This window comes from Buceros rhinoceros, unplaced genomic scaffold (genome assembly GCF_000710305.1).
Source record: "Buceros rhinoceros silvestris isolate BGI_N320 unplaced genomic scaffold, ASM71030v1 scaffold19405, whole genome shotgun sequence".
Classification (NCBI taxonomy): Eukaryota; Metazoa; Chordata; class Aves; order Bucerotiformes; family Bucerotidae; genus Buceros; species Buceros rhinoceros.
Genome location: NW_010412495.1, coordinates 2,519 through 29,651, shown reverse-complemented (window position 1 = coordinate 29,651; position 27,133 = coordinate 2,519). Strand labels below are relative to the sequence as shown.

General features: G+C 39.4%; 1 protein-coding gene across 1 annotated transcript in view; it reads right to left on the bottom strand.

Annotated features, from left to right (window-relative positions):
* LOC104493695 (transient receptor potential cation channel subfamily M member 6-like) overlaps positions 1-26,730 on the bottom strand; it is a gene marked incomplete at its 3' end in the record, with an annotated part of 28,705 nt that extends 1,975 nt beyond the window's left edge. The window contains exons 1-17 of the mRNA XM_010136426.1: positions 26,704-26,730; positions 25,883-26,017; positions 25,311-25,364; positions 22,591-22,731; positions 20,173-20,283; positions 18,866-19,146; positions 17,624-17,852; positions 16,858-17,013; positions 13,990-14,121; positions 12,939-13,067; positions 10,625-10,876; positions 9,516-9,690; positions 8,272-8,386; positions 6,407-6,606; positions 3,979-4,111; positions 1,070-2,193; positions 342-388 (exon numbers count right to left, since the gene is read on the bottom strand). Of these exons, the coding sequence (XP_010134728.1) occupies positions 342-388; positions 1,070-2,193; positions 3,979-4,111; positions 6,407-6,606; positions 8,272-8,386; positions 9,516-9,690; positions 10,625-10,876; positions 12,939-13,067; positions 13,990-14,121; positions 16,858-17,013; positions 17,624-17,852; positions 18,866-19,146; positions 20,173-20,283; positions 22,591-22,731; positions 25,311-25,364; positions 25,883-26,017; positions 26,704-26,730 (3,441 nt within the window). The remainder of the gene's footprint in view (positions 1-341; positions 389-1,069; positions 2,194-3,978; positions 4,112-6,406; positions 6,607-8,271; positions 8,387-9,515; positions 9,691-10,624; positions 10,877-12,938; positions 13,068-13,989; positions 14,122-16,857; positions 17,014-17,623; positions 17,853-18,865; positions 19,147-20,172; positions 20,284-22,590; positions 22,732-25,310; positions 25,365-25,882; positions 26,018-26,703) is intronic.
* Positions 26,731-27,133: the final 403 nt, after the last annotated feature.

Here is a 27,133-nt window from a genome sequence, read left to right as displayed (position 1 = left end):
GGAAAGAGTCAAAAACCACCATTAAGCTACAGAGCTTTTGTTTAGTAAAAGATTTGATAAGACTGAGAGTTGGCATATCTCCAAAGCAAGCTGAGAAAGACTTGTGACACCCAAAGCTAATACTCATGCAGTTTGGTGCAAAGATGCGCTCCATCACAAGGCCTAAAACAACAAATGTTATCCATCTTCTCATACTACTCACAGTTAGAACTTGAATTCTGCCGTATTTTAGCTGTTGGTAAGCAAACTTGGCAGAGCACATGGAGTGTTTTAAACTGGCTATAAAAAATGTACATCACTTCCTTCTCCATGTACCCATCTGACCCATGATGTTATGTTACCTTGTAAATACTAGTCTGCACAATAGAGACATGAAAACCTTGGCGGTCTGGGAAAGGAATGAGAAAAATTTAAACTACAAGTCTACAGTCTGAGAAAGACACAGAAGAAGACAAAACAGAAGAGAAAAGGTGAGCTAAGCTATTTGGAGACTGATAACAACAAACTCTGGTACCTATCTCCACCATATATGGGAGAGTTCCCACAAAAATCTTCAAATGCTATTTCTTCGGTGACCAGTAGGATACAAAAGGGACTTTCTTAAGCTCAAGCCGCATGCGTAATAGCTATGCAAAATTATTAATCAGTTTTTTAATATGTATGATTATTTCAGGGAAGATAATGAATATGCATGTAATTGGGTGATATAAGCCTTGATTGGGGCAGCATACAGTGTGCAAGATTTGGGGAAGATAAACCCCTCGCACCCGACGCTAATAAGATAAAGAAAATGCTGCTTCTTAAGGCTATATTGGTGTTAAGGAGTTTTTCTTCCAAATTTTTTGTAACAATGATACTGCTAATGTATTTCTTAGGTACATACCAGGTGCACTTCAGAAAATCCCTAGAGCAGTCAGACCCAGCTCAAAGAAAGTGAATGAGTAACTCTGGACTCTCTGCTACCACCCTCAACTGCAGCTAATACCTCCTAGGTGCAAAGGAAACACTTTTACAAAGTCTTGGGCTTCCCAGTAAAAGATACTGTACAGGTGTAGTGTTTTATAATTACCACCTATGGTCTTGCAGGTTTTTCCTCTTTTCTCTTTTCTAGGGGACTGTAAGCTGTTGCTCCTGCAGAAACTCCAGTCCCTCCAGAGTGGACTCATCCAGGAGGTGCTGCGTTTCAGCTTGTTCTGAGGGATGCTGCTGTGACACGACCTGTCAGAGCTGTAGGAGAAGGACTTTGATTCTCTTATCTGGACATGCCTGCGAGGACTACCCGTGCAATTGTAGTCACTGTTACAGGTAGAATGTATGCACAGGGCCGCCGCTTTTGTTTCTGAGCTGAACACCCCTTTTTCATCACCTTCAGAGAATCCCCAGTTCACATAACCACCTCCTTCAGTTTGTTCATGGCAGGAGGGTGCTGCGCTCTCTTCACTATCCAGCGATAGCTGGAGACCAAGAGGATGATCAGCCTCCACGGCATTAGTCTTTTCTGATGGCAAATGAATAACAAAATCTCTCTGGCTCCATTGATAATCTCCTGGCTCTTTTCCAACGAGGCTGACACTCCGCAAGTTTTGCTGCACCACGATGCTACTTTGCAGCTCATCTCCGACTGTGCTGTCCCTGCACTTGGCAGGAGTGCTCGAAAAGGAGAAATTTAAGGTGACATCCTCAGATAAAGACCCTCCCTGATGGTCAGGGGGCACCAGCAAAAACTGTCCGTATCTAGGGGTTGACTTCGTCTCAGAGGATACTCCTGAAGTGAGTGTGTCACTTTCTATATCTATCTTTCGAGAGCTGTCTTCTACCATCTTGTTACTCTCAGTCCTCAGTGTGCACTCTGATGGCCACTGACTCCTCACCAAGCTTCGTAAAAGGGAGGGTGGCATGCTGTAATAGTGGTATTTCTTGTCATACAAACACTCCAAGCTGCTCAAGGTCTTGGAATAGAGTGCATTGCTCCAGCTATGGGGCACCTTCCTACAGGTTTCATGTTTTGTGTCAGCCAGTAAGGCTTCTTTCACTTGCAAGGTGTCTACAGCTGAAAGCACTTTCAGGATGTCCACTGTCAAGGCAGACAGGTCTTGCAAATGTCCTAACTGGCTGTCCAGAGAGAGTAAAGACTCCTTGATACAAAACACCTTCTCATGCACTTCTTTAAGCTGCAGAAACATCTCCTCCACTCTGCATGGAAAAAAGAAAATATAATTAAGATACCAAAACACAAATCTTCACTTGTTTGCCAGATGATGAATGAAGCCATTAACATATTTCAAAAAGTCAGTGTTTCAAACAGATCTTCTTTTTTTTAATGGTGACTTCTACCCCCATGAATAACTCTATTTGACAGAACCCCTCCAGAATTACAACATGTCATTCAGATTACTCGGCCAACAGCCAGTGACTTTTAAGAAAACAGGATATTTGCTCAAGGAGTACCTATTTAAAAAACTGCTTTTTCTACTAATTTCTACTAATTTTTCTACTAATTTCCATTCCTTGCCATAGAACTACTAAATCATGGAAAGCAGGATGCTCTCTGAAAATGCTGCATTGGCTATTGCTGTAAATGTAAAATGCTGTGAAGTATACTTGTTGTCAGCCAGCCACCCTGATCTCTAGAGCAAGCATGAGAATGACAAGGCCCACATAAACCTACAGATACCCTTGCATTTCTCAGATACTGGAGATTACTGGCAAAAGGGTCTTCCCAAGAGTCTAACTGGCCTCTGGGAACAGATTCTGTATGTCTGACACCATCAGTCATCTTCAGGTAGAATACAACTGCCCAAAAAGCAAAGTCTTTTTCTATGGTCTTCAAATCCCCAGTGAACAGTGCAAGAACTTCTTGGCCTGGAATGATATAATTTTAACTAAATCATCTTCACATTTCCTGAAGATAGTCTCTCTGGTGCTCTGTCACTAAGACAATGATAAACTAGCTGCAGGCAATATGCAAAAGTTGCTCCTTTCTTTTGTCACTGAGTAAGTAAAACACGTAGTATTAAACCAATAGCTGAATCAAATCAAAGACCAGTGTTCCAAAATATTTTATTCATCTAAATTAATTTCTGGTATTAATATTATGCAATGCTGGGAAGCATGTTTCAGCTTTGCGCTCACAAAAAAAATCCTTTTCATAGCTATATAGCTATATATAGCTTTCCATAGCTATATTTATCCATTAAACGAAATCTTGCTTTAATCAATTCTGCAGCTTTTGAACAAAGCTACTTATTTTAGTTCTTTTACAAGGAACATTCATTTTGCTTGCGTGTTTTGGTTTAGAATGCAGAAAAATAAGGCTATGAAGAGGCAAAAATTATGATGCTATCTTTAACTAGGGAAAACAAGTTTATTAGATGAGATCAGTACTGGCATTCAGTAAGACTTTTTATAGCGCTCACTTTAACTCTTCCTGTTAAACTTTATGGCAGCTTTGCCATTGATTTCAACAGAAAGCTAAATTAGGCCAATACTGAGAGTTTTGAAACCCTACTGATTGTGTATTGACATTCTGCAAACCAAGGCACTACACTGCAAATAATGCTATGATGGTTATAAACCGATTTCTGTAAACAGAAGTTACACTCAATCGCAAGCAATACTCTCACAGCAATTCATACACTGCTAAGCCTTTAAATAAAAATATGTATAGTATGGCACGTTTTTGTGGTGCTATATAGTCTGCAAAAGTAAAACTGAGCAACATCTTACTGTACCACGTTAACGACCCACACACCACACATTGCATCAGGGGATTCAATTCTGCCAGCAAGGCTTCCCAACCAGGTCTGCCACGCAGTTCAAACACATAGGTGACATTTCCATCAAATTAGCCCAGCCTACGCATGTTATTGACCCTCATGTTCACAGCATCCATAACCTGTTCTAAAAGCTTTAGTTTATCAAAGTCTTTTTTTTTTTATGACAATTGCATACAAAGAGCACAAATCTGCAGCAAAACACCTTTCTGTCGTCAGACGGATCCTTTCACTGTCACTGGAACTCAGGCTTTCATTCTTCTCATGAAAATATTTTTCCACACACTGTTCCTCGAAGTCATGGAGTTTCTTTAACTCCTCATCACTCAGGTACAGCTCTGAACAAAGGAGGTAGGAGTCAGTATGAAGCATGCTGACAAATGCAATTGTTTATAAGCATTGATGAGAAAAAACGAAACTGTCAGATTTCCTCCCCCTCCCTTGACAAGAATGAATCAGACCTAACTCCATCAATTTCAGCTTATGTATAAAAAGACTCAACATGCCAAATACATGTAAATATGGTTTTTACCTTTTCTTAGGGAGCAAAACCACACTGACAAAAATTCCAGCGCACTCCCTTTTAAAGCCTCAAAAGTACATACCCAAGTGGCTGCTCACACAAATGTACTTTCTCCCAAACTTCCTTCTGCATTTTGTTATGCATGTGTGACTCACAAGACTTAGATATAAATAAGTAAGACTTATGAAGATTTCAGTATAATTTGGTCCAGGTGTTCATTTCGGGCTAGACACACATAACAATTACAGTCCTTTCAGGTACTCAAAGCTTCAAAGTTTTGTTTCACCTAATTGGTTCACATGTTCATACGTACAAAATATTAAGAAAAATTACTGGGTGCAAACACATTCAAAAGTTTTACACTCCTCAGCTTGGGCTGCTCCTGATGCTGTTCTTCTAGTCAAGACTTCTGAGAGGACAGATCAGAAATGTTTATGGTGGAAAGCTGCTTCTCTGATTCAAACTCTACACCTTCCAAGCTCCTTCTTTCTTTCATTTTTTACATACCAGAGTTCTTCCTCACTGTACTTGCTAGGAGGTATCTGTGTCAAGCGAGTGTTTGTTACAAGCATGTAGTACTCTAGCTGCAACATAGAGCTCAGCAGTAAAGCACCCCACAGTGTTCTGGGGTCCACCTCTCACTTCGAATGAGACTCAATCACCTCCTAGGTTTTTTCCCCCCGCTAATCAACCTGTGTTCTTGCCTCCAAGATTTTACCCTCTGTGTCTTGTTATTTTCATTGATTTTCCACAGGGTGGCACTGGATCCTCACTGCTAAAACCAGTAAATTATAACCACACCAAAGATTATATAGAAGAACCAGTAGAATGTCAGAAGAATAAATATGATATCAGGCAATGCACAAGGCATACAGAAAAAGGGACAAAAAGGTACATAAGAAGAAAACAAGTCTCTCTGAAAGAAGTGTAAGCAAGACATGAAACCTCTTCTATCCAAGGACTTTCAGATCTGCTAGCAGTATTTGTTTCCCTTGTGCCTAATGCACCTCACAAGACACCCTCGATGCTACGTCAGTGACTTTCACTATTCACACATATAAAATAAGCAGTGGTACTCCAAAGGCAGGCTGGTGTATCCAGTCAGGATGCAGGAGCTGATGCTAGGAGAAGCAGTAAAACAGCTCAGCATTGATTAGTTAAGCCCATTTTTTAACTCTGTAACCACCTGTGTTACAGATACCTGCAAGGATTCATGTTCAGCAGAGAAAATCTTAAGTGAAGCACAACCCAGGCAGGGTCTGCTCACCTCTGTTATTAGGCATCAAAGATGTACACTGCATCGAAAAGGATGAAGCTGTATACTACTATGCACCAACATTCCCCAATGGTTTTTTTTTAGACAAGGTTAAAGCCACCAGCCTCTCATTCTCCCCTTTTCCCTGTCTCACTTCACCAACCACCAAACCCCACCACTAAGTATTCATTCCCATCCCAACATTTTGTGATCCCCTCCCTAGCAGCAATGGCTAGGGCTGCTACTGGTAGAACTGCAGGAGCTGGCAACAATAAGACAGGGAATGGGTGTTGCCTTAAAGAGGCTTTAGGAAGGACCCTGGGATAGAAAAGTCCAGGCTGGGAAAGGTGAAAAAGGTGGGATTAAGATGCAGTGATAAGCCAGTGCACAAATGGAAGGATGCAGTGAGGAGATGAGAGGCCCCTATGCTCTCTCTCTGCATGTGCCATTACTGGATCTCCTCTGTCCTCGGGCTCTGTGGCTACTTTCTCTGGAAAAATTAAAAAGGAATTGTTGGTCTTTCTAGGATAAACATCCAGAAATGTATACCTCCAGTATGATTTACTTCCTTCCAAAATAAGGCTATTCATTCCTACAGAGTAAGTTGTTGTCACTTCATTTCAGCTCAGAGTTGTCTGAGCACGGTATATAGCACAGCAAAGCAAAGCATTACCCTAGTTACTTTTTCCTCCAAGAGTTCTCTGACACACAGGTTAAATGCAGTTTTGCAAATAAAAACAGTCTCCTACCCAGGGAATATTTTTTTTCTTAGGAACTGAGCTACAAAGTGATGAGACACTGGCAAAACATTCTTTAGCAGCTTTTTCTTTTGGTCCCCAGCTTATCTCTGCTTACTTAGTCCAACATCGCCTTCCTCTTGATCCAGTTCATTTGGGTGCCGATGGTAGAACAGGCGGTTTATCAGAAGTCCAATGTGGCTCAGGAGTATAAAAGGTGGAGGTAGCCACGGCTTCTCATGGTAGGTCATAATGTAGCGGTACCGGTTGTACTTCCAGAGCTTGTTCGATATAGATTTCAAATCATAATAAACATTACTGAGAAGAGAGACGGCGGCGGGAAGAACGATAAAATACTCCCGTGAGTAATACTCCCAGTACAGCACAAGATGCTTGTCTATAGATCAAATTTGACACTAAAGGAAAGTCCCATCCCTCCAATGAGGTAAATCAGCTTAGCAACTTTCATTTAACAAAGCAGCAGCATGTGCCTGCAGCTAGTGCACTGAGAATGAGATCTTCAAAGCTGCCTAACGGATTTGGAGACCCAATTCCCATTCACATTAATGGGAACTGGGCAAAAAACATCCCTGAAGTGGCTTTGAAATCTCAGCCAGATTATTTAAACTTTAATACATAGCCTAACTGAGAATTCAACATTGTCTGCCTCTTTGGACTGGATTAAATGTAGGAGTCAGGCTAAGGGAAGAGTGTTAACAGAATAGTTCTGTGCACTCCACCTAAACAAAGCACTTGCTGCAAGAGGCAGCTATACAAGTAATTCTTCTGCAGGGTACTCTTTGGAGCCATGATGTTACTAAACATCACAGCTGTGGCACTGAATAATTTCCCGTATCTATTATCATAGACAGGAAAAGCAACTTTTGGTTTCTGGCACTGTAATGTCAGTTGCACCGTCATACAACACACCCAGCATATAACCACAAAAACATCAGGTTTTGTTTCTGGGACCATAATTAAATGTATTGCTCATACCCATTTTTGATCCCACTTCTGGAACAATCAAATCACCAGGCATAAGATTTAACATATCATCATTGCTGAGGGTTTCAATCTAGAAATAATTCAAACTACAATTTCACAGCTGTGTATTAAAAAAAAAAAAGAAATTGATGCCTTGCCATCATTTCAGGAATGGGATTTCTAAATGGAATTGGGAATAGAATGAGTTTTGATCATTCAGTTTTCTTGAATATTAATCACTACATTTCTTCATTTGAATTTTTTTTAGCCTACAGATGACTTTTTCTTCCCCAGAAATACTAGAACTCTAGGAAAAAATAATAATAATACTTGGGTTAGACTTCTTTACTAGTATTTTACAGAACTTGATCCACTACAAGGGTTTCCCTAATAAAACCTGAAACCATAAAGATGCTGATTAATTACCATAGAAATACTATAAATTACTACAGAATGAAGATCCTTCCTACTCCAGCAGCAGAGAGGAAGACACAGATAGTTAAAAACACTACAGTTAGATTTCAGTATAGAAAATATCGAATTGCACCAAACAACAGAAATTTTCAAATTATTTCCTAAAGGAGGAGCATGTCTCTACGAAGTCGTTATTCTTCTCCAACTTATCCTACTTAAATCTTGGACTACCCTATGATAAACATTATATGGGCTCTCAGCACAATAAATACAACTTTTAGGAACAAAGGACAAATTAATTCAGAGGTTAATTACTGTTGCTTGCTTACCAACTGGAGCTGTCCACTTTCACAGAGTTAGATTCTGTTTAAATAGCAAAACAGGTTAGGTGTCTGCTCATTATCCCCTTCCTTCCACCCTCTTGCTTCCACCATTCTTTTTTTATTCACTCTCACGGAAAATGGGGTAACTACTACCATCAACATGCCACTCCTGGGACATTTTTGGTGAACAGTTTTTGCAGAAGTCTAGGCAGAACATGTATTAGTTGCTTTTGCTTTTGCAGCAATATGACAGGATACCTACTTAAAGAAAGCAATAAGCAAGTTGACCATGATAATGTACTGCACAAAGAGGTAGACAGCCTGGAGGAACGGCGTGAGAAAGGAGCCAGGAGGACAATCTTCATTGGTTTCACAGACTGAAAGTGAAGGACATACAGAGCATGGTTAGCATGGAAATCAGAGCAGAGCACAGCAAAGGCACATGCTCCTCATTTGCGCCAGCAAGAAATAGAATAGTCATTACTTTTATGGAGATACAACACTAATTTCACAACTAAAAAGTCTATCTCCATGTAAAGGAGACCTGAGACCTCTTCATGATACTAGTGCACCATAGTTTCCACTGCAATTCAGAAGCTGTAGAGACCATTTCACACGTAACAGTTCTTAATGCCAGCCATCTTGACTTTTTGTTACAGAGAAAAATGATGCACCTGAAATATTTTTGAGAGATGGCACACACTCAAGTAAACTGAAATCCAGATCTTTGATCCTAGGTATCTTAACTATCTGTATCTATTTGCATACCTACTTTTCTATTTTAAGGATTGTTTTACTTGCACTCATCTCCTGGCAGCTTGAGAGTGCCTTCCATCTGTAATGCTGAAATACCCCTTGGAGTGCCTGGCTCTTCTCTCTCCCTGAGACAAGATCAAAGCCATAAACAAGATATAACATTTTTCTCTATTTACATTGACTGGTTCTACTTTTCCTGTGTTCAACTGGTTTATCTATTTAAGAATGATGCCAGGTAACTATTACTATGGTGAAAAATATTTCTTCTTTCTTACTACTTTCTTTTACTTTTTTTCTTACTTTTCTTATTTGTTTTCCTTTTATTCTTTTTTCCTTTAAGGCAACTTTGCAGTCTTTTTTCCAAGAGATCAGCAGCTTTGGATTTGCTTAATTCAAACTTCATTTCACTGCCAGATCCCCTGACCATGAACTAGTTTGGTATTAGTTCCTATGTGCTTCACTCTAAACTTTACAATATACTTCATTTGAAAGCTAAATTTGAACATTTAAAAGCTTAATCTTTAATCTTAGTCTTTAGTCTTTAATCTTAGTTCTCTTTTTAACAAAGAAACTTATATTCTCACCTTTATTCATGCAGTATTACCCATTACGAACATATATATGTAGGAATCAAAACTATTTGAGACAGAATAGACTCAATATGTAGTTAAAACTCTAGCACCCCAAAGAGGACATGTTTCTGCAAATATTACATTTAAGTGGTTGAGCTGTACTGTGAAAATGACCTACCATCTATTTCTCCAGCATAGACCTCACCAAACATCATCCAGTAGGGCTGAAATACAATATCTCGTGCCAGAGTCCAAGAAGGAGGCTCCTCTGGTGACAGGATTGCCTTTCGTGACACTCCAAAACTCAGAAGGACTATGGCCATCATGACAACAATATAGAACATGTTCGCTGTCTGGAACACATGTTTGCATGAATGTATTAGCTGTGTTATTAAATATGTAAAGGAGACATACACTTTAGGGAAGAGTATCAATCACTGCTTTTACAAATCAAAATACATAAACAGCGCTAATAATCTAATATAGTGGATGAAATAAAAATAATTTACTTCTATGACTTGGACTACCCAAGGATTTCATAGAGGCTGAAGTCATCCTGGACCAAAAAGTCCACAAATCCTACTACCCTCTCAAGACCCTCTTAAGATCTTAAGCAAGATTTGAAACATGAAACCTTAGGATGATCCCTTCCCTCCAAACTGAGAGAAAGGAATAGCAGTGAAAAAGATTTTGCCTTTTACACTAAATGGGAATTACTATGCAAGACAGAATATAAAAGTATTAATAAGGTAGTTCCCAATAACTGAGGGAAATTACAGTGGGAATCTGCAGATGTCCTTTGAGACTAGGCAGCAGTTCTTATACCAAAAGAGAAAAAATCCTAACTTTGATCTCAGAGAAATTTTGCTGGCTAAAATGGGAAATAATTATTTGTATCAAAATGTAAAATAATAATGAGACAGTTTCTAAGAGCTAGGGGAATTATCAACAGTAGTGAGCCCATCTGCAAGAGACAGTGATTTTTCTTTCTCCTATCATCTGCATCAGCTGCATCAGAAACTCAATTCAAATGCAACCCTTCTCTAAGGAATAAAGCAGAAATAGCTTTTGTAAATAAATTCAAATAATGAATAAATTAGAGAGAAATCAAGATCGTGGTAAACTCACAAACAGAAAAAGACATGGTATTTTCAGGTAGTATATTCTCTACAAATTATCACGTGACTTCTCCTTTGACCATCATTATTTTCTGTCACTTCCGCCCTTTACACATTCCTCAACAGATGTCTTAACTACAAAAATATTGCTGCAAAGCATAATACTTACCATTTTCCCAATCATTGTCAAGTATGGGCCAGCATGCTGATTCACAGCAAAAAGATCAAGGAGCCGAGCATACCAAAATATTATATCCAGGCAGTAAAGTAGCCTCCCTGCAGTTTGAACAGGGGGATTGGACCAGCGCAAGCCAAAACCAATCATAAAGAGGATGATAGCTATAGAATCAGTAAAATTCCAGTATTCATAAATCCACACCTTCACTTTTTGGCGGAATTTTCCAGGTTCTGAGATAAATACCTGAGTAGAATGTGGAAAAAAACTTGCAGTGAATCTCCATTAAAATCAAAGACACATTCTTTAACATTTTTTGTTGTAACCATTCCATGATATTTGGGAATGTATAATTTTTTTTTTTTGCAGGCCCGTATACTGCATATTGCCATTCACCGTTGACTAAGGTTTGTACTTAATCTATGGTGTCATATTGCTCAAGTATGCCACGCCAAATAGGATAGCTCTTCATAAGGAAAAAGATCTGAGCCTGAACCTATTCACCAAAAAGCATGTTCCTCAGCAGAAAAGAGCAGCCAGTACAGAACTGTTATGCGTATGTATCATTATAAATTAACAAGCATTTTCTAGAGGAATGGTCATGACCCGCAACTGCCCTTTCAAAAGCCCCTAAGTCATGGAAAGTACCAACCTAACCTTGCTGTTGGGAAAATAACTAACACTTTTATTTCAGACTGAAAATATAAAGAAAGATCCTTGTATTCCACCAAGGACGTGCTAAAAAAAGGAGTGCTCCCAACTAGCAAGGTAAATAATGAAATGTTCACTCTTGAACTGCAAGGTGCCCCAAAGGGATTTTAAGCTTCACTAAGCAAATGTGTGAAGTGGAATCTTTGGGAGGCCATAAATAAAACCTTTGCACATTGCGCAAATGAGGTCAATTATGCAGTGCTATGTAAGATCACACTGATAAGTACCAAGCAAAGGAGAGTTTTTGAAATGTTACACCCTGATCCTGCAAGAATTTACACATACAAACAGTAGTGTAATCAAGTGATCCTACTCAGTTCAGCTGGACTAACTCACATGAGGAACTAGTTGCAGGATCAGGGCCTAAGGCATTAACAATTAGTTGATACAATCTAGAGAAATAGAGGTTTGCAGTTATATATAACAAGGCCCTCAACAGTTAATTAGCTGCATGTGCAAGACACAGCGTCCTACAAAGTCTTTGCCAGCACACCAGAACTAGTATGTGGACACAGAAAATCAAGTAGAAAACATGAATTTTAAAACCTCCAACAAATGCTGATGCTGGAAATAAGAGCTGGTATTTCCACTGTCCCACCATCAACACAATACAACAGCACAATGGTGATTACCAAAGTGCTTGCTATTTCATGTTCAATTTTTTTCCTCAATTAGACAATCCTTGTGTAGTTTTTTTCTATTTATCTCATGCAGCCACAGAACTTGTATGTTTATCCAAGCTTCAGTATATTCCCAGCATTTCTGCTGCCCCTTGAAATCCCTCACCTCTTTAGTACTGATGTTGCAGTCTCTTGACTGATCTGTTTTAACAGCATCCTTCACTCAGAACTGTGGCCGGTTTTTTGCAGTTTTATTTCTCTAAAAGTACAGCATTTCAAATGTCATATAAAAGACAATTCACACTACTGTTGTCTGCTATGTGCTTATTCTACAGTGAGGATATGTCCAATCAGATAACAATAATTTGTGAAATGCACAGCTCCATTTGTCCCCAGTTTCCTAGGTTTAGAGTGTGTGTTGTGTTCAGAAGCTTGGATCTAATCAACTGCAAATAATTGCAATTAACTTTGATTTGAATATCACTTTTCCATGCTCAGTCCAGCATTAGAAGTTTATGGTGATTTTTTTCTAGTTTCATTTATAAAGGGTAAGTTAGACTTGATAGGGTCACTTAGATTATTTTATGCATACCACGTATTAATCAATAACAACGTCCACACTCAAAGTAAACATCTAAAGACAAACTCCGTATTTGTTGTATGAAATCAAATGGTCCACTCAAAAAAGTTAAGAAACAGGTGCCTACATCAGGGCTCCAAATCTCCATTCAGCACTATCACTCTAGCTTTACACAGAAAAACAGAGATATAAGGATAAACTTTTAAGATGCATTTTCAAAGCCCAAGTACTGGTCTTCAGATAAAAGACATCTCAGAAATAAATGTCCTGTGTAATTCTTTCCTCAGCTAAATTCTCTACAAAAAGAATGCAGGATTTGGCATTCTTCAGTTTATGCTACTCTCTGGTGTATATAATTAATCCTCTACAGATGAGAAGTGTGAATGGAAAAGCTTACCTCCCGGACTTTTTCAATAGCAGTGCTGAAAACATAAATGATAACGAGCCACTCCTGAACACTCGGTTTTGGTTCCATCTTCACCAACACAGTGTAAGTGAAGAGCATAAGAAACACCATGTACGCCATCTACAAAACACATGGTATATAATCCATACGCACAAAAATCTCCAACAAATTTCTGCAAACATCTGAATACAGTCTGAATACATGTTTCCAAACTAGTGAGGCACTGTCAGATTTCCTCCAGTTCTCCAAAGTACTTTTTATGGGAATATCCTTAAACATAATTTCAAAATTGGTGCTTTATTGCTTAAAAAATGGGAGCAGAAGATAAACCATTGCAGCTCATGTTCACCTAGCCCCCAAACCAATATATGCTTTATCTGCACACTGTTTCTTGAATGTAAGGGCAGTGCTGGGCTTTTATCCTAATCCTCTGCATGAGCAAGTAACCATTTTCAAAACTATGTGAATCACTGCTGGTTAATCAGTGTCTTCCAAAACACAGGAAGAGCAATATCAGGTGGAAAGCACATATTTTAAAGGTACCAGAATGGTACGCCATAAACAAATAGAAGATAATAGACTAATAATAATCTATAAAGTAGTTAACCACACCCTGCTAAAGGTGTAACAGTTTATGTACGTGCTAGTCTGACCCAACAGGCAGCCAAATCTTAAACATCCTCAGTTCAACTGACACAGAGTTAGTTACTAAAATTGATTTAATAAATGAATACTTCTCTAAAGCATATGCTCTGTACAGATTAATATTCACTTCTTCAGAAACAGTTCCTAAAGAAAGAGACGGGAATATCTGTGAGGTGTTTAAGGTATTTAAGGCCAGCTTCAAATCTACCTCTACATGTGCAATTAACCAATGTAAAATGCTGTGCTTGGATTTTTCTTTAGCTCCTTATAATTGGGAAGTTTTTGTTCTTGTTTGTTTATTTGTTAGGCCAACATTCATGTTAGGCAAAGTAAAAGCAGCATAAAGTGGTATTTGAAGGATCAAAGGAAGGTTTTGGCAAGCTGGGTGAGGACCAACCGTGTGAAACCAGAACTTGACAATTGGTGCATTGTAGAACTCATAGATTTTTCTAGTGCCAGGCAGGTTTCCTTGTCCACCGTCTACTTGGCATTCACCAGGCTTCTGAGCAACCTTCTCCACATCATAATCCTTCATTAAAATGAAACAGCATTTTAGAAGTAGGAAAATGTGGTCTATGATTGCAAAGGTTGTGTCATGTTAGAGGGAAGACAGGCACAATTTAAGCTTTCTTCTGAATATATAAAACATTACTGTAGCTTGATTTTGTCTGGTTAAAACCATTTGCACTAATTAACATGCACCCTTTTCCACTATGAATACTCATTTAGAGTTTGCTGTTATGATTACAGGCAGTGGACTAGGCATCAGCTGACTTGAATTCACTCCTGTTTCTGCCACACATTTCTTTTAAGTCTTTAAGCAAAGTCACTTAATCACTCTGTGTCTCACTTTCCCTATCAATGAAATACAGGTAAGAAAGAACTCCCAATAGGATGTAACTGTGTTAGCCAGGACTCCACTGATAACTGCGGCACATTCTGAAACAAGGGAATAAGCATCGTATTTCTGCTCATACAGTAGCACAGAAAATTTCAAGACAGTGAAATTCTAGAGAAACTAATTGTTGTTTTTGATGTATTGTATGTGTGATTAGAAGATGAGGATGAAGTACTCTCTTACAAAGATCTGCCTATGAAAAATACAGTTATTATCTTCAGTAAAATAAGGAAGGGGGGAAAAAAAAAGGCAAACACACTTGATTCTGTATCCAGAGTTTGTCACTTGCCTGAGTACCCCTCTGAAAGTACAACTATCTGGTGGCCACTAAAGCCGAAGTGCTCCAGATACACAGCAGTGGGAAACTGCCAAAACCAGAAGGTGCTGAAAGGAATTTTCAGAGATGAAGGACAGAGGCCTGGGGGAACTATAAACATCTAACAGCTGGGCAAGGCTGAGGGAATTGAATTACCTTGTTCAGTTCTGTTTCAACATTGGCCAATTTACTTGGCTAATATCAATACTAAAACTGACTGCTACTAGACATTTGCAGTATAGCACTTATTAAGTGCCATATTTATCCCTACTATACCACATTTCCTTGGGTTATCAGGGGAAAACTTTTTTTTTCATTACATTAGACAGAAAAGTTCGAAACCAGAAAATTTCATACACAGAATCATCTCAATGTGTTAACATCAGATCCTCCGAAGTGAAGGAGAGAATTCGTCCCATGAAGAGTGCAATCTCCAGCCACAGGAGGTCACCGGAATTTATGTCTCTGTATGAAAGATGCTCTATATGGCACAGGTACACTGTTCAAATTTTCTATACATTTTTCTATACTATTTCATATCAGAGTATTTAAGAAAAAGCAGTAGCTTGGCCTTTTGCTTTAAACAACACTCTCTATTAGATAAAATCTGAAGTTAAACTTATTGCTAGCCTACGAAGGAAGCAGTCCTGTCTGAGGCAGGTCAGGAAAGTACTTACACACATTGCTGTGTTGCCTTCTACCAGAAGGTAGGCAGGCGTGGTCCTGCTGCAGGTAAGTAATTACAATTGTCCTGTCCTCTGTACCTAATCCCTTAAAAGCACTTTTGAACTGACTGTATTATAGTTTGACTATAGGAGATAATGGCTTAGAGCATTTTTCTGCATCAGAGAGAGAAAATACAAGCATGGCATTGACAGGCCTTCCAAGGTGCTGCGAAAACCCTCAACCACAATCCACTCTCTTTTATTTTACATAAATGGAAAGTTAACTGAGAAGGCACCAAGCAATCAACAATGCTTATTTCTTATAAAATAAGCATAGCACAGTGAAAAAGATTGCCGGACAGCTCCCACTTGACAATCCCGTTTTCAATGGTTAGCACCTCATCAACATTTATCCTTTTGGATGGAAATTCTCTGTGCCTACTCTCTACCTCAAACTGAAAATTTTTGGAAATCAAGGAATGTAAGGAATGCTTTGTGGAGAATGAGAAAAGGAAATGACTGGTGATTCTGCTTATCAGAAGTCTGAGGGAGTTCAGATATTAAAAAGCAAAGACTTCACCTATGCTGGAGACTCCCCACAGACAGGCCTAAGAAGGACTTTTATGCAACCACAGTCCCTGCAGGACTCAGTGGTTTCAGGACTCAGTTCAGCTTACTAAAGCAAAAGCACAATGTTTTCCCTGTGCTTTAAATGGCATGTCTACTAGGGTCAAGCGATGCAGAAGTAGAGGTACCCTATTTTCCAACAAGAGGAGCAGGAGCTAGACCTCTAGAAGGACTATGACCTAATTCAGGAAACAAAATGTCAGGGATAAACTACAAACAAATGATGGGGGAGAGGCAGGTTGCATCTGAGATGCAGGGCAGAGGCTGCTAGCCAGGCAGAGAGGAACAAAGGATTGAGCTGGAGAGGACAGAACATTATCTGTCTCAATTCTGCTGTATCTCTGCTTTCTACAGCTCAACTGGGCAACCTGCACTGATTTTTATGCATGTGATTCTGTGTATGATATGAAACCATTCTTGGATTATTTGGTATTCAAGATTACATAGGTATTTATCTGCAGCTTCAATAGCCTCTGTACTCTAAAATACCTGTGTAACTGACAGATAACTACAATCTCATACTTCTGTGAGGTTGGGAGGATTTTCTCTGTATGACCAGTACAGAAGTGACACCCAGGACCTATGAAGTGACTTGTCCAAGGTCACTTAAGTCTGCATTCAAACCAAGGATAAAGCCCCTACTTCTTGAGAAGTGGGTCCCAACACTTCCAGCTGATCACCTTTTCCTCACTCCTCAAGGTTATACTGTGGTAAACAGACAGACCCTGGCACACAAATAACTGATCATCACAGACTAACCAGAGACAAGGCATCTTTAGAGCTGGTAGGGCTCTGATCCCCATGATACCATGTGAACTGGTGAAACTCTTGAGACTGAGGCACATGAGACATTTCTGCTTTGCTTTTAAACTCCAGCATCAAGATGGTAGGAGGCAGGAGAATACTCATAATGACCTAAAAGAGAGACACAAGAGTCAGGAAATTAATTCAGCAGTAATAACATAGACCTGAGGCCATAGCCAGCCATGCACGGTGCCAGCACAAACCCAGTGCAACTGCACTGGCCTTGGAGGGAACCACTAGTGCAAGGAATCTCTGTATCACACTCCTGCAGCCTCTGAAGACATGTGTTGCTCTTGACTGTTTCATGGCTTTGAAGAGTGTCATGGTATTTGGGAACACTTTAGATCCTGCTCCTTATGTCCAGAAGACATTCCTCCCATCTGCAGATCTGCTCGACACTCAGCAATGCAGGGAAGTTGGAGAAGGTGGGGAGGGACTGAAGGGTGCTCAGCAAATGGAAACAGTAGAAAAAACCCCCAAAAAACAAAAACCCAAAACCTTAGCAAATGCATTCTCCTAAAGTCATTCCACAGCGGCCTTTGCAAAGAAGTAAACCAGAAGCAAGTACTGTTTTCCCTCCCCAAGTTTTCTCTACCAGATGCACACATCCATGCTTTAGCACATCTGTCTGAAGCTGCATTAGACACGTTCATAACCACAAGACATGCATAAAGCATCTTAACAGCATCTGAATGCTCAGAATAAACTAGAGTGATGTTACCTTAAACCAGGAGTTCTTCCGCATCTTCAGGCGTCCCATCCACATATCTGTCAGCAGCATCTGTGTGCAAGTATGGGATATGAAAGGTCGCAGTCCCACAGACACTGCTAGTTTTAAGCAAGTTGAGTTGCTCCAGTTTTTCAGTTCATAGGTTAGCAATTTCATGGCCATCTGCTCATTTTGTTTGAATGCTTTCTCCAGGACATCTAAGGCAAGCTGCCCAAATTCCCTAGAGCAGGAAGGAATTAACGGTTAATAAAACAGAAATCAGTCAAAACTCAAGAATCACTGCTGCAAAGAGTTTGTTTTGAACACCAAAGTTCAGCTAACAATCTCAGTCAGTATGCCTTCTCCCACTTTTCATGTTGCTTTATCAAGGTTTAGGGTCATCCTGTTTGCTATTTTTTTTATTAGGTTTGTTCTTAATCTCACTCAGTGATCAAAATGGACCCTACAAAGTTCTACATTTTTGCTTCAACAACAGACTCATTATCACAGTGGGCAAGCATTACAGGCTGTTGCAAACACCTCTTCTTTTACATTGGCTCTTAAACATAAACTCTTCAACATAAACTGCAGGAAAGACTCTGCAAAGAAGATACACCTTCCTTTAATTTAAGCATTGGAGATGCATGCAAACAAAACAGCACATCTTATTTTACTCTGAATCATAGGCATGATATCTACAAAGAATACAATATATCATTAACAATAAAAACTACCATAAAACACTAACATGAAACTACAAACGTGAAAATAATTCTCAGTCTACTTCATTTTTTTATAACTCAGTTATTTCCATATACATTTTCCTTTAGGTCTTCCAGAGAGCAGGATTTAAGCAAGGATTTTAGTTTTCTTATTATCACGTGTTACAGATTTGGTAAGTCCAACACATATGTGCCATACAGCTTTTTAACAAGTTGAACTGGAAGGAAAGCTATAAGGGAAATTTCAGTCTTCCACTTGACCATTTAGCAGACAGTGAGCCACACATTAGTCACCAATATTTTTATTTTCAATATACAGCTAGATAACATGGTAATAGCTTTCCTTTAACTCTCAAACTGCACACCAAAACATAACTCCATTATAAAATAGGAATAGTGGACAGCTGGAAGTATTTCTTTAATGCTCTGTACTCCATTGCACCACCAACCTTACAAACTCTTAGTGGATTTGTAAAACATCCAACCATTCTAAGCACTACAGATGGTTATTAACTGAAGGGAGAACTCATACTTTGAGTACTTCTTGAGTTCCTCTGAAGTGTCATCAACCATGTTGCTCTGTTTAGCTTCACGTGCCATGGCCCTGTAGAGTTTACAAGCCACAACAGCTTTGACCATGGCTTCCTCTCCATGCTGCCAGAAGAACATTGCCATCTTCTGCCTTTTCATCAATACTGCCCAAACCAGAAGGTCATTATAGGGGTAGATAAAGCCAGATGATTCATAGTTTTCTGCAAAGTTTATATCCTCTTTAGATTTCTTCTTACACTTATGGAAAGCAGTGTATCTTTCCTATTAGTATTTTTTTTAAAAAAAAAAGAAAAGAAAAAAAAGAAAATCTCAAGGAATGGTTGACATTCCAATTCATTCAAATAAAACTGCATACAAATCTGAACTGCAAGTAGAGAACTATTTGATTGTTATATATATTTAAGTCATAACCCACAGCTAGGATTACATTCAGATTACCAATGGTAAGAAGCAGGTAACACTAGAGGTGGCAAAACACTCCTTGCTCTGTACCCCTGCCTCTGTACCCCTTTATAGCCTCCCCTTCTATAATGCTGGACAGTCTCAAAACTCTGCGATACCAAGATCTTACTTTCATTCATTTCTTGTACTTCTATCACAACAAGAGAAAAAGCAATCAGTAAACCAAAACGTAAACCACGGACTTGTGATACTTAAGAGATTATTTTTTCTGTCTGCCATATTTGTAATGCAAACTTGTTGTCCTGGATGTTTCTCCATTAAAGGCAAAGAAAAGACTTACTGATATAAGTGAGGTTGTCTCAGTGCTATATTAAGTCTCAGATTAATTCCAGTAAAGCCATTTAAATTCATTCTACTCTACATTTTTCTGTCAGATATATGTATGTGGTGATCTTTGCTCTTCTATTATTCTTTCTTTGAAAGAAAATATTCCGTCATCATTTTTCAGATATCAGAACTCAATTTCGTCTTAGCAGACTTACACTGTAGCTACTTTAATAAGTAATCATAAGAAAACATTGGGAAAGTCAGAGAATTCTTACTGTTGCTTCCTTGAGGTTCATAAATTTGTGACACCACACGTCAGTGAACAACAAACAGATGGAAGTTAAAAAGTATCGCAGGAGGAGTCTGAGCCTGATTTCAACATTAAAATTGCAAGACTTGTACTTCATGAACAGTGAGCAGTAAAAGATTGGTTCCACTGGAATTTAAGTAGAATTATGGTAACTAACAGCTTGACCAACATATGACTAAAATCTGTCAATAAAATCATTAGTAGCCTAATATGTCCTAAGCAAAGTTTAGAATAACTCATTATATTACCTTGTATTTGTAAGGCTGTGCCGTTCTGAAGAACTGAGAATGCAAAGTACTTTCAGCAGATCCTGTTCTGCTGCCCGCCTGATTACTCTGACGAAATGAATGAGACAGGCTCTGAGAAAAGCTGGAGAGCACTCTCTACATCCAAAGGCATACCACAAAACATAAGGAGAGAAACACAGATTAGAGATGAAGTTTGCAATGGTGCCTGTAGTAAATGATGTTATTCAAAGACTAGTGAGTCAGGAATTGCTGTCACTACCATCAAGGGAAAAATAGCCTGTTTCATATCTAATTTAAAATATATAATTTTTTTTCTGAATCTCTACATTCAGAATGCTGATTTCTCCAATAGCATCAACTAAATACAACAACAGTGTGTGGACCAGATTGGCATTACCCAACCTGGAGGCCCTTATGAGTGCCTACCCTTATAAAAAGTGCTACAAGCCCTTTAAAAGACAGAAGTTCTCTGAACTTCTTGCTGACCATTTACTCTGAAGGATGGCATGTTTAGCACCCTTGGGCATTTTGTTCAGCACTGACTGTGAGGGAAGGATGTTACCAGCTGAATCTCTAACACTGTTCTCTGCAGTTCACAGTTACAATATACATTTTTACCCATTCCTGTTAAGGTCTTATTCCACAAGGCTACAGTGAAGAGTTGTACAACTGCTCAAATATTTCTTTTTAAGTATTGTACTAAGCCAGTGACACACAAGAAGTTCTGTTTCTGTGTTTCTATTCACTCCAAGTGACAGTTTTCATTATTTCTTCCTGTTTTCTCTGATCGTCCTGAGGTTCTTCTATCAGTCATGAACACGGTACATGGAGATGAGAGGTTTTTGTTGTTTGGTTTTTAACATACAGAAGTACTTCTACTCCAAAAGCTGGGCAAAATTCTTATGCAGTAAATCTGCTCCTTGGAATTGATTGGAATGATATCTGGCTAATTTACTGAGAAGTTTAGGCTGTTTTCAAGTTACCAGTGTTGGAAACTCAGTGGAGAAAATGGAAGTGCTAGTATGTTTGCAGGCTGATGTTCTGAGGCAGTTTGTAGAGGTGATGCTACTGATATACAGACATGACACAATGCTATGCTGTACAGTGAAATATCTTAACCATCTAGAAGGTGCAGAACAGCACGCATATCCAAACACAATCCTCTACCTGCACAAAGGCCCTACACCACGGAAGCAGTCTGGTGTATCCAGCATGAGACTTCCCCTTGTATGACCAGTGCACCAGAAAAAGCTCTCCCAGGCAAACAGAGCTCAATAGCCTGGTATGCTGGTTTTGGCTGGGGTAGTGTTCATTTTCTTCATAGCAGCAAGAATGGAGTTGTGTTTTGGATTTACGCTGAAAACAGTGCTGAAAATCTTGCTGAAACGGGGATGCTTTTGTTACTGCTGAGCAGCACTTACACACAGTCAAGGCCTTTGCTGCTTCTCGTGCTGCCCCTCTCAGTGAGTAGGCTGGAGGTGCACAAGAAGTTGGGAGGGGACACAGCCAGGACAGCTGATCCCAGCTGACTAAACGGATATTCCATATACTCCATATAACATCATGCCCTGCATATAAAGCCAGAGGAAGAAGGAGGAAGGGGCGGACATTCAGAGTACTGGAGTTTGTTTTCCCAAGTAACTGTTACATGTGATGGAGCCCTGCTTTCCTGGCATTGGCTGAACATCTGCCCACTAGTGGGAAGGGCAAATGAACTACTTGTTTTGCTTGGCTTGCGTATGTACCTTTTGCTTTCCTGACTAAACTGTCTTCATCTCAACACACAAGTTTCCCAACTTCTACCCTTCCAATTCCCTCCCCTATCCCACTGCGGGGAGCAAGTGAGCAGCTGCGGGGTGCTTAGATGCCAGCTGGGGTTAAACCACAACACCTGGGCAAGGAGCTGCACCACTAGCACTGAGATGCTTCTAAAAAGCAAAACCCTGGGTCAGGGATCTCCATGTTGCTCTTCACTATGCCATGACAAAATGCTCTAAATCTAGTTCAATGCCTGTTAATTCAGTATTTCTGTGATGTGGTTCAAGTTGTGTGAGCAGAAACACGCAACCACTTCACAAAAGGGAAAATGGTGGTTTTCACAGTCTTGTCAATCTTTATTGATGGATGACAGACAAAGAAGACAACTTGGCTACAAGACGCAAAGGTAAATTTATGAACTAAGAGTTAATTTAATAATCACCAGTGGTCTTGGGGGACAGGAAATAGTTTGGGGAAGGGGATTTGTCTGTTTTATTTGCAACCTCTCCACAGCAGGCAAAGAGATTCATAAAACAGACAAGCATGGCATACATTTAAGTGATGCTCTTTAGTCAAACCACAATGACAACCTGAGCTATTTTCAGGTGTCACATTTTGGCTTTTCTTGGTGACCAGTGGTAGTCATTTCACAGAAGTTACCTTGTGTTTTCTGTAGAGATCATTGTAGAGAATTCGGAAATGCTTCCTTGTGTAGCTGCTCCGATAAGCTCCACCAAGGAGGTACTCTATCACCAGCCCGATATCAATCAGTGAGATCTTGTAATCCAAGGAAAGGGTATTCTGAAACACAAAATGTCACAAGCATTTCTTGATGCTATTCTATGCAACATGCAACCACGTCAGAGCTGCACCCTATGAAGAGAGTCTGAAAGAAGGTGCAGCTGAGAGCTCCTGCATCTGTCAGAAAAGTGCACTTATTCATTAGGCATCTGAAACTACCCTAGGATGGAGAACACAGGCACATCCACTTTCAGATTTCACATGAAAAATGTGAAGTCTACTGTACCCACATCACAAAGGAATGTATATTGCAATGTTCATACGACCAGCTGCATTCAACAGTGAGAGTAATGGTTCTGCATTAGTTCTCTCCAATGGTTCTCTCCAACATCCAGAGAGACTGATAAAATCTTCTTCTTGGAACAAAAGAAAACAAGCATGGTATGATTTGCTCATTAACCTAGTTCATTAATTAAAAATTATGTATTTAATGTTGTAGAGTAACTCCTGAAGACTGGTAATGTCTTGTAGAGGCTCAAGACTGTCATGACATCTAGGAGAGCAGCCGCATGTGCATTAGCTGTACCTTCTGAGTGTCTCACCATTTCTGTTTAAAGCACCACTGCTTCCCATTTTCCTTCACTGTCCTTCCAAGATACAAGGTTTGTGACAAATGCTCTGAAAAACAGATTTTCTTCCATGCAGATTTTAAAATTATTGGCAAAACCTTAAACCACAACTCTTGGAAGTGAAAAACGGGCCTGTACACATATGGGATAAGAAGCATTACGTATTCCTAGTGGTGTATGCCTTTCGGACTGTAAAAAGTAATTTTCTTCTTTAGACTGAGGGTTTTGGTTTTTTCAAAAGACTTCAGTGGCCGTACTGAGGTATAGCGAGCTAAAGGCCACCCAGCCCTTGGGAACAGAAGCATGAACATCTTGACCACTCTTGGCCAAAAGCATATCTCACAGGTTGCCTACTCTGTCATTAACAGTTAGGCAAGTATCTCTGACTACCTCTACTTGCAGACACTTCTCTGCACAAAAAAGCTTATTCTGTGCTATCAGGGCATACGGCAATGTATCTCCACTCAAATGTAGCAGCAGCAAAGCTGGTCATGCTAATGGAGAAAATAGTTTGAAATCCATGGTCACACCATGCTGGTGACAGTCTTAGCTACTGTATTACATTGTTTAGTAAGACTGCAACTGCACAGCGCCACAGAGCACTCATGCATACTTACAGAAGCTCAGGTGAAAAATGCTTTTTGGCATTCAGAACTTGCAGGTCCCAAGTGAGTTTGGCTTACTTACCCAATGGCACAGAAAGTTTTGAAATTGTGCACCATTTTCTACCTAAATTCCTCCTCAAGCGCCAAAAGCTTCCTTTAGAATACCTCCTGAGTTTTCCCAAAGTGTCCTGAGATGTAACCAGGCCATGGGTTTAGGAGAAGGGTCATAGCAAGGAGCAAATCACTTCAGTATCGAGTGAGAAAGACAGATTTCTTAGCCTGGAAAAGTTCAATATATTTTCAACACTGACATCTTCCAGATCTATTACATAAGTTAGACCTCAAATATGTCCATCAGTATAGGAAAACAGAAAATAGCTTGCCATGGAGACCAGAATACCCTACACCTATCTACAGAACTATCAATAGGATTGATATGAAAATCACCCTCAACAAGAAAATCATACCAGAAATCCCACTACATAAGACCACAGAACTCTGCAAACAGTGACACTTATGATTTTATTTTATCTTAGCATTCATATCCCAAAAAGAATTAAGCAATTAATCTAGTTTTGGATCTAGGCATCTCCTGCAGAGAAGACTAGATGCAGAAAGAACAGCTCATTCCTTCCTGGCTAAACAGTGCTGTAGGGTACAATAGATAACAGAAACATGAAATAAATTAACTGTACCTAAATAACAAGGCTGCCACTAAACTACTAATGGAGCCAGTGCTCTATGCAGTAGTCATCCACTGCCACCTTCTGTTCTCTTAGGCAATGCAGCACATTAAAATATTGTATCTTGTCACAGTATCTTTTTATTAGTGCTCAACCAGGAAAGACTTTTTCAGCTTTGGAGAAAAAAAGAAAATGAGCATTACTGCCCTCATACACTAAGTCTTTTGTACAATGACTTCATAACATCACTTTAGTAACTCAAGAAAGAGAATCTGATGCACATGAACTTCTTGGCTTTGAAATTAAGGTACTGGACCCTTGGGAACATTCAGTTAGCAGTATGCTAGTTAATTGCTTAGGGGGATCAGCAGGATGAAGATAAAATCATTTATTAGATATAGGAGCATAGTAATGAATCCATCACTTCTATTCCTACAATTCCCCTGTATTCAGAATAGAATAGGTTGTAGTATAGGTTGTAGAATAGGTTGGGTTGGAAAGGACCTTGAAGATCATCTAATTCCAATCCCCCTGCCATGGGCAGGGACACCTTCCCCTAGATCAGGTTGCTTAAAGCCCCATCCAACCTGACTTGAACACTTCCAGGGAGGGGCCATCCACAACTCCTTTGGGCAACCTGTATTACCTAATTGCAGGATGCCAGTGGACACTAAAGTTCTAAGCTACGGGGTTTGCTCCCCAGCCTTTCCTATACCTATTACCTGTTTCACATCTTGAACTAGGTGATGCAAAAGTAGATTTGATGGTCCTTGTTTCTGTGGTGTGAAAAGAAAAGACAGTAAACAAACATATCATTATACAGTAGGAAATCAACACAATAAAAGAAAGCAGCTAAAAGATCTTCAGGATAAGCTACTGTGATTCAAACTCTCCTCACAAACCTCTTCAAAAACATTTCAACATTGATCTGCAACACCTCTACTATCTTAAATCTTGACACATACTAGAATGAAGTAGGTATGACTTGGGTTAAACAACAGATCATTTTCAGCAAGATCAGCATGCATCACATACCAGGTTAAAGCCAGAATGTATTTCTCATGAGATTCAGGTAAGTACTGAGTCTGGTTCATGTCAGTGAATTGAAAATAAAAAGTTGTGATATCAATCCCACAATCCAACATTACAATCAAAAATTATCAAAACCCATTAATTTTAACTCTTTTTTTCAAAAATCCTTCCTAAAAATGCAGCCTAATTATCACATCTCTTAAGCAAAACAGTGTTCTTTCTAGGCAAACTTATCTGAAGTTTAGGGATTTCAAATACTCACTGTATTGTAGAGTTCTTCCAAACGAGATATGGTAAGAAAACGATGCATGTTCACTCCATGCTCTATTAACAGCTTCACAAAATCCACACGGTCCATCACTAAAGCATCCAGCATTGCCTGTTCCAAGGCACCAACCTCCAGAAAAACGGAGATGAAGGAAAAGCTTAAAGAAGTATTATCTTCTTTTGAAAATAAAACATTCCTAAATAGCTACAGATGTCTTTATCACAATTATTTGTCTTTACATGTATGTAAAGTGCACGGTATAAAATAAAAATGTGCTGGAGGAAGCATCTGTGTAAAAAATCTAACAGAGAGGGGAAGCAAAACAGCCTCCATAAACCAAATGTCTGTAGTGAATCCTACAAATCTAACTTTACAACCAGACTCTGATAATACATTCCTTACTCTTTAAATCATTTCAGAAACTAATGCATGATAATGCAGGGGGTGGAGGGAAGCCTTTCTTTTCTGACGTATGACAAAAGCCATGTCAAGGTACAGTATTTCAAGATCTCTCTGTAGAACTTAAAGTTCTTTAAAGCAGACTTCTTTTCAAATATGAGAGAGAATCCGCATAAAGATAAACTCTCAAAGACACCACGGAGCAGAGCTCTACTGACAACAGAGTCCAAATGGTGAAAGCACTCTACTCATGGCAGTTGCACAGAGCTCAGCAGGACTTCTACATGGAAAATAGGAAAGGAGCTTTGCATAAATCCAAGTAAAGAGTTTCTACAGAACATGTATGCACAGGAAATACAATGGGGTGAGCAGAATGAGCACTCTGGCACACAAATGGGGCAGGTGCTACTGCTAACTTGGCGCATGAAATCAGTCGTTTCCATGTACGTATTTATGTTTGGCACAAGAGATAAAGATATGAAAAGATGACCAATAAATGTCACAGAATTGTCACATCCGAGAAGAAAACTTGTGCACTATTCCTGAAATAGATATTTCTTTCAGAAATATCTCAAAGTAACAATTCTTCTATTAAAGTTCCTCAAGCAGTCGTTCTTTGCACTGGCAGTGTGGCTAAAGAGGTTTAGACAGATGATAGATGGTAACTACTGGAATGACATTCTTCATTGTAAAGTTAATTTGAGCCTGAACTGACATTTAAGCAGAAACAGTTACAGCTGAATACAATCTTTACCTTCCGAATCAGAGTTCTAAACAGAAATGGCCACAACCAGTGACAGTTGTGCGTGCTTCCTTAAAACATTTCCATAAACAGAAGAATACTAG